The sequence below is a fragment of the Psammomys obesus genome, unplaced genomic scaffold (genome assembly GCF_907164565.1).
Source record: "Psammomys obesus unplaced genomic scaffold, mPsaObe1.curated_primary_1811, whole genome shotgun sequence".
Lineage (NCBI taxonomy): Eukaryota > Metazoa > Chordata > Mammalia > Rodentia > Muridae > Psammomys > Psammomys obesus.
The window spans coordinates 6,055,566-6,063,771 of record NW_026596046.1 but is presented as its reverse complement, the minus strand read 5'-3'; the positions used below and the strand labels follow the sequence as shown (position 1 = coordinate 6,063,771).

General features: G+C 43.2%; 1 protein-coding gene across 3 annotated transcripts in view; it reads left to right on the top strand.

Annotated features, from left to right (window-relative positions):
• Lrrc28 (leucine rich repeat containing 28) overlaps nucleotides 1-4,748 on the top strand; it is a 118,725-nt gene extending 113,977 nt beyond the window's left edge. For 2 of the 3 annotated variants that reach the window (XM_055623527.1, XM_055623525.1), the window contains exon 10: nucleotides 4,428-4,748. In XM_055623527.1, coding sequence (XP_055479502.1) covers nucleotides 4,428-4,495 — 68 coding nt within the window. In that variant the 3' untranslated portion in view covers nucleotides 4,496-4,748. The remainder of the gene's footprint in view (nucleotides 1-4,427) is intronic. The other variant, XM_055623526.1, reaches the window with a different exon arrangement.
• The last annotated feature ends 3,458 nt before the right edge of the window (nucleotides 4,749-8,206 follow it).

Here is an 8,206-nt window from a genome sequence, read left to right as displayed (position 1 = left end):
GTGTGTGTGTGTGTGTGTGTGTGTGTGTGTGTGTGTGTGTGTGTGTGTGTGTGAAGGGGCTGAGAGAGGGTTTCTCTGGTGTAATAGCCTTGGCTGTCCTGGAGCTCACTTTAGACGACACTTGCCTTGAACACAGAGATAACTCCAGAGTGCTGGAATTAAAGGTGTGTGCCATTACACCCCACTGATTCTGTAGCTCATGCTAAGCTGAAACCTCTCTGTAGCCCAGGCTAGCCTTGAACTTGTAATGTGCCATCTGCCCTTTAAGGTGGGTCTTCTACCTCCAGTTAATATAGAAAGTCTAACAGACAAGCCCAGGGGTTGTTTCCACGAGGATTCTAAATCCTGTTGATTGACAGTCAGCTGTCCCAGTTACTGGTTCTGGGATTCTGGTCCATTTCATGGATCTCCCTCTCAGGTAGGGCCAAACTGCAGCTGTAATAGGCTTAGCACAGGTAGAGTGACAGCTCTGTTTTATTTCTTCCCTTGTAAGTTGTTTTAGGTCATTATTAGGTCTGGGTTTTTTATATGGTTGTTTGTTTGGTTGGTTGATTGGTTGGTTTTGCCGCCAAAACCCCTTTTTGGATTTTCAATGAGAATTGGATTTAGCCTATAGATCAATTTGTTCAGAAGTAACATCTTCACAATACTAGATTTACTAGTGAGTGCAGTGAGTCTCCACTGATTGAGGCTTTCCTTTATTTCTTTTATCCATATCTTATGATTGTCAGCATACAAATGCTGAAACACTTTGTTTACACCCAAAGATTTCATTTTCTTTTTGTGGTCATAAATGGCATTTTTACTCAATATCCATGTGTTCATTGATAGTATAAAGAAATACGATTTGATTTTGCAACTATCTTCTATGCTATAGCTTAAATGGGGTTTTTTGGAGTATTTTTTTTTTAGATTACATGGGATTTTCTGCATAGACAATTATGTCTTGCCATCTGTCAATAAAGAATATCTTCCTTTCTGCTTGCTTTTTTCTTGCTTTATTAAAGTGGTTAGAATTTCTAGTAGTGTGCTATGGTTTTGAGAGCAACCATTTGCTCTTTCATTGCTAAGGACGATAATAGCAATCACTTTTAAATGTACTTTTTAGCACATTGAGGAAGCTTTCCTGTATTTGTACACTGAAAATTCTTTTTTTTAAAATAAATTCCTTTTTCTTTATTTTTGTGCATTAGTGCTTCGTCTGCATGTATGTCTGTGTGAGGGTGTCAGATGTTGGAATTACAAACAGAATTGAACCTGGGTCCTCTGGAAGAACAGTCAGTGCTCTTAACCGCTGAGCCATCCCCATATGCTGAAAATTCTTAAGGATGAAGAGTGTCTTTTGTGGCATGCTTTGCCTGCCCCTTCCCCCCCTTCCGTTCTTTCATTCTTGTTGATGTTCTTTTATGCGCCTGCCTGCAGATATTTATGTGCAGTGCGTGCCTGCCTGTTGGAGCCTCCGGAACTGGAGCTACAGATAGTTGTGAACCACCATGGGGGTGCTGGGAATTGAGTCCAGTGCAAGAGCAATAGTGTTCTTAACCTCTGCACCATCTCTGCAGCCCTTTCTTTCTTTAGAGTCTTATTCTGTAATCCTGGCTGGCCCAGAGCTCACTATGTAGCCTAACTCAGGACAGCCCTCCTGTCTTACGCTCCCAGTTCAAGGCTTCTAAGCATCAACCACTGCTCCCAACTCAATTGCTTCGTATAAGTACTATTAAGATCGTATGAATCTCTTAATTTAGCTTGTTGATACATAGATACATCAGTATTCAGCCTCCTTCCATACCCAAAGTGGCTCTCGCTTGATCACTGTGTATAATTTTGCTTTTTTAAAATGCTTTTTGGTGTTGCTTGTTGAGTGTTCTTTAATTTGTCCTCATGGGATATTAGTCTGTAGTATTCTGGGACTTGGGGTTCTGTTTGTTTGGTTTCTTTTTGATTGAGGAGTCAAGGCACTACTGTCCTCATGAGTTGGAAACTCTTCTTTTTTTATAAAGGAAATTGTACCAAAATGCCTTCTGATTTGTCTTAAACTGTTAGGATTTTCTAAGAAAACATATTTGGTAATGGGATATCCTTTGAATTACAAATCCACCTTCTTTAATGGTCATAGGTGCCATCTTGACAGAGTTCAGTGTTGGTCATTTGTGCTCTTCAAGACAATGACCTTCTAGGTTGACAAGTTTATGTATTCAAAAATGTTCATAGTGTCCCTGATGCCTTTTTAGTAGCCATGAGATCTATAGTTACAGTCCTCATTTCAATTCCAGAAGAAATTGTGACGCTCTGTTCGTCTTGTTAAAGGCATCAAATTATTGACCATCTTCATCTAAGAGATTTTTTTTTAATCTCATTGGTTTTTTTTGTTTTTGTTTTTTTTTTTTTTTAGTCTTCTTTGCTTCTCCTCTGTGACAGTCCCATCTCCCTAAACCTTACTGCCTCTAAAGTCTAAAGAGAGTCCTGGCTTCTTTTCTTATCATCCCAGAGACTCCAGGCTTATTGAGTCAGGGCATCTCAATCCATTCCCAGGTGCTCTAGTAACACATTAAACACCGAGGCCTAGGTAAAGTGCCCTTACTGGCCTAGTACAACCTTCTGCTTGGTTTCTTTGGCTTACATGCTCCAGCTTCCGGCGGGTGCAGTCTGGCAAGACTGCTTCAGTGTGTGCATTAACCTCCTAGGAGCTACTCTTGTGGTGATCTTCAGGTGGTCCTGGAACTTTACTCTTTACTCCCTACATGCCGGGAGTATTGGTGATGATGGGTCCAGCCTGAATAAATGGATTAGGCACTTCCTTTTCAGACAGCCACCCTGTGTGAAGCCATTGAAACTGTTTTATGTAAAGGAACACTAATGTTCTTAGGAGGCAAACAGATTCGCTTCCAGTATGAAGAAATGTCTAGAGGCTCAAGGTTCTTCAATTGATTCTTTCCAAAGCCTCAAGTTCCTGTCCTCAGCAACCTGCACCTTTGCCTTACCTAAAGGAACTTTACAGAGTCACTTTTTTCTGGAGCTGAGCAGCGGCTGATGCACAGGTTTGACAGCTGGAGTTGGGATCCCCAGCACCTACACAAACCGTGGTTGGCACAGCAGCCTGTTTGTAATGCTGGCTCCTAGGAGTCAGAGACGGGCTCCCAGAGCCAGTGGAGCAGCCACTAGCTGAACTGGTGAGGAGAAGCCCTGCTTCAGTTATAGAAGGTACAGAGATCAAGGAAGATGCAGTGTCAGCCTCTGGTTCCGCACAGTTATGCACACAGATGCAAGCCAGACATATTCTATCAGGAACCCACACTACATACACTTACACATACAAAATATCAAGATACCTTTACCTGGTGTGTGATTTACTGTCTACCCTATGTTTGGGCTTCAACCATATCCTTCAGCTCACGAGAAAATGCTTCATTTAGGGACACCATAGAAACCCTCCCACCATGTCTTGAACTGAGAGTAGAAGACTAAGCACATCTGGGCTTTGATTAGCTTATTTGTTTGGTTGGTTTTTAATTCTCTTGAGTCAGAATTGGCCATCCCACCCCACAGACTTTGAACTCACCATGGTGCTGTAGTTACTGAATGTCCCAACCACTTGCTCTCCCAGAGCCTCGCATCCACCGTCATCCTGTCTGACATGTTGAGTGCACATGGGCAGCGCAGCAGCATCAAAGGCTTTCCAGGAGCACAGAGCACGGCAGAGACAGGAGCAAGTGCTGAATAGTCACCACAGGCAGTCCTGTGGAAACAGTAGACTCTCCCCTCACCAGAGGCTGGCTCTCTGGGTGGGGGGAGGAGGTCTCTTAAGAGCTTGCACTGCCCAGAGCACATGAGGAGCCCCAGGGAACTCACCATGCAGAGGTGCCCAAGCAGGAGTTTGAGAAAGGCTTCTCTGCTTAAAGGCCTTTAAGCAGATTCTGAAATTACTTCTGTGTGAATGTAGTAGGAGGATAAAGTCCTTCAAATGGTGGCGCTTTTTATTTTCTTTTTATGCTTTTGTTAATGTTTTGAGACAGGGTCTGCCTCTGTAGCCTGGGCTGCCCTGGAACTCCTAGCACTCCTCCTGCCTCAACCTCCTAGGTCCTGGGAATACAGATGTGAAAAACTGTACTTAGCTGTGACTTGGCTTTAGAAGGTGGAAAAGATTTTTTTCTCTTAGCCGTTAAGAGGGATGGTTGTCATCCAAACCCCACTAATGGAGGGAGCACACAGGCACACGCATGCCTTACCTGCTGCCTGGACTCGGCTTGAAAAAGTTTCCACAATGCGATGTGCTATTCATGCCTAGTCACTTGTTCTAACAAAGACTGTCTCAAGTGTAGAAGAACCAGACATCACTCCTGAGCTAACAGTGCTCCTCTCTCTCTCTCTCTCTCTCTCTCTCTCTCTCTCTCTCTCTCCCCCCCTCTCTCTCCACTCTGCCACCCTAGGAGGACAACTATTGGCTTCGTGGCTTACTGCTGCTCCGCCCAGTGTCTGCAGGCTTTTGACCTGCTGAGTTGATAAACACTCTACAGTCTTCAGAGCACTGCCAGCTCAACACTGCAGCTGCCTGCTGTCGCCCAGTGTGTGTGGCCGGGCCAGGAGAGTCCAGCCAGGCAGAACAGACCCTTCCATCCTGTCCTGCCCAGTCCAGCGTGGGGGTGGGGGGGCATGCTGAACTCTCTGGAACTGTCCTGATTGGCCTTCATAACTGAGAGGCCTTCACCCTTCCTTCAAGTTGGAATATATCCTCCCCCAAATTAAGGACATTTTGTCTTCTGTGTTTCTTTTTATGTGAGTGTCTCATACATAAACTATTTAGTCAGATGAGCTTCCCCACATCTAATTTAAAGCGAGTTGCAGCTCCCTGAAGAACTCTTAATTTGATAATAGAACCAAATTAACTGTTGGATGACATACCTTTGGTGATGATCCTCTGCTTTTCTCCAGAGGATTATTTCCCCTCGAGATTATTTTATTCTCCGTAGCTTCTCCATTGGAAACTTGTCGGTTTCCAGAGTCTCCTATGGCCCGTATGGCCTCAGCAGCCTGCACCACAGGGCAGGGCGCCCAGGCTGGCTCAGCGAGGCTCCGGTGGAGGCACAGCAGGCTCCAGGGCCACGCCCTCTGGAAAGTTCCTGTCTTATTTCTAAGTTTTGCAACCTACGAAGACGTTTTTTTTAAGAGGGATTTAAAAACAAAAATGTAGACACTAATTAAATACACTCTTGTTGTAAACTATTACAGGAAAACAAATTTTGAAATGTTCGGGGTCTTTTTGCTAAGATTTTCTTACATAATTGGGAAGTATGAGGCCTCTGATCCTCCGCCATGGATGGGACTTCATGTTGCTTACTCGGTGCATGGAACTGCCTTTATTTTACTTCTGAATCCCCACCAGGAAGACAGAAGGAAAGAAGGGGTCCACATTCCATCTCCAGCCCAAGCCCATGAGCTTTCCCTAGCCAGAGAGTGGCGCTCTGTGGGGGAGTCAGGTTTGATCTTCTCTTAAAAGGATGGCATTGTAATCTGCTTTGCTTCCAGATGTTCATCTGGTTGCTGTGGAGTGGTTCTTTTTTTTGGGGGGGGGCGGGGGGCAGAAGCGTTGTTTTAGTGGTATGATTTATAAGACAAGGTTAAAAGGAGAATCAGAAAGGGTTGCTTGGTGGAAAAGCTTTTTCCCCAAAATTTGGTTGATGACATTTTGTTAGCTAGCCTAACTGTAATTCTAAGCTCTAACAGTGCCAAAAAATCCTACATAGTTACTGACAAATGTGTGATCTCTTTGCAGTCACACCACCTGCTGCCCGAAAGGCAGACTCTTCAAGTAATGGCAGAGGCAGAAAGCGACCATGCATGCCGACTGTAGCATCACTGTTCCTACTTCCTCCCGTCCCTTTCATAACTTGCTCTGTTCAGCCTTAATATTTCAAAGGCCTAGAGTATAATAGGAACTGAGGGTCCGGATCAGACGGACCGCTTCTTTCATCCTTTGGAATAATGGAAGTTTCAGCATCACCCCTACATGTATATAAGTTAGAGGCAGAAAAATGGAACCTGAAACTCCACATATGTGCTTGGCTTAAGTAACTACTAGCTATCACATGTGTGATAGTAAGTACATGGCTACATGTTTGGAAGTGGAGCTAGGAAATGGGCCACCCTGATACTCAGGGATTCTCATTGAGATAGGCTTGAGATGCTTTTGTGTTAATCTGTTTAAGTTCTGAGAAAGGTGTTTACACTCCGGGCCTCCTCTCTACCTGCTAAGAACTGCAGTGTATTGAGCACGGACCAGCAGGGGGCCGGGCAGACAGCCTCTAGGCTGACAGTCGTAACTTTTGGGTCTACAGTGATGAGAAACAGAGCTTCCAAGGTGGTCCCCTGGTGCTTTCCTCATGGACACTTTGTGCTGTCCTCACCAATGTCACGTCAATCTTTTGGTTTTATAAAAAAAACAGTTGCCTGTATACTGTGTATTCCAGTTGTATCCAAAGCTTTAGGAAAAAAAACAAAAAACAAAAACAAGACTCATTTTTGTATCTTCTTTCCTCTTTCCTTCCCTCAACCCCTCCCTCTTCTTTGGGGGAGGGGGATGCCATCCAGAACACTACACATGCTAGGTAAGTACCCTACTGGCGAGCTATACTGCTAGCCCTGTATGTTGTTTTTTCTGATCAGGTAGACCGATATTTCATGTAATAATAATATTTCATATAATAATAACAACAACAATAATAAAGCAAATGAGCTGCTTGGGAAATGTGATTTGTTTAGGTAAGTTTTCATCTCAGCTCATGTGTGGTTAATTAGTGCAAAGTTAAAAGCTAGGAGAGCCTTTGAGAACCGGTCTTTCTACGATGTGTAATAGAACCAAAGTCCTTTTTAGTTGATTCCTCACTCATATTCTTCAGTATAATTGTTACCATAACAGAAAAGACCTGATTCCATTAACAAGTGAAAAATGTATCTTCAATTTACATATATGTATATATATGTACATATATATGTATATATATGTATATATATATACATGTACATATATGTATACATATACTTAATTTTTTTTTGTTTGATAGTTTCATACATTTATATAGTGACTTTTAGATGTTGGCAGCCCCAGATTCCCCTTTCTCATCTCCTTCCCTCTCTGGGTGGAGCCTTTTTTTTTTCCTCACCAAGTCCTCTTCTTCTTTCCTGTCCTTTGGGCACGGTGTACTGAGCATGACGAGGGTTTCTGGTCTGAGTGTGGGTGGGAGATCATTCACCGGAGCAAGGATAACTCATCCATGGCTACCCCGCTGTAGATGACAACACCTCCCCCTGGAACAACCTTTGACTGGAGGGTCCCTTGGGAAGGGCCTGCTTGGTCTCTCCTGCATCCATGAGGAAGCACTCAGAGTCCCAGTTGTGTAATGGCCTTGTTTTTAAGAACACGGAAGAGCTGTGATGGTCAGCCCTCTCTGCCTGAATGTGCTGCCTGTGACAGCACAGAATGATGAACTGTGCTTGTTTTCAGGTCCTCTTCTAGAAACAGCTTTTGGTCATCTCATGAACACTCAACTGTGTCACTTTTACACACAACTCACCGACTTAACACCCATCTCACATTTGTCTGACATCAAGTATTATGAGTTAAGGTGCAGTCTAAGAAAAAAATCTTCACTATCACTTTACAGAATCCATGTGTAACTTCCTTTAAAATATATATGTACTTCACAGTCCTGGGGGCTTTCAAACCAGCTTTAAGATTACTAAATTTAAATTAAAATTAAATTTCTCAAGTTGAAAACTCAGACCTTATTTTGACTATGGATAACTCAAACGTGATAAATGCTTCAGTGGAAATCAAACCATTTGATAAAGTTATGAACACAGATTACTAACACCATGTAACCTTCTGATTAGATACTGAGACGTAACACACTTTCTTTACAGCTATGTATGTACCTTTATATGACACTGAGTCATTGCATAATATTTGTGTATGTATATGTATGTGGTTTTTATTTACCTTGTTTGTCCTTGGAAACCTCTGCTGCATGTCTCCAGAAACTCTGGTCAGCTTGCCTTTTCTTCAAGCAGAGAGGATTTAACAAACCCACATCCCTGAAAATAGCTCCATGTTTAAACCCAAGTCTGACTGGCTCTATCCAGGAAGTACCTCCCAGTGATAGCAGCTAGTAGATCTAAGTGATGCAGGTATCTGTAGGAGAGGGACTGAGCT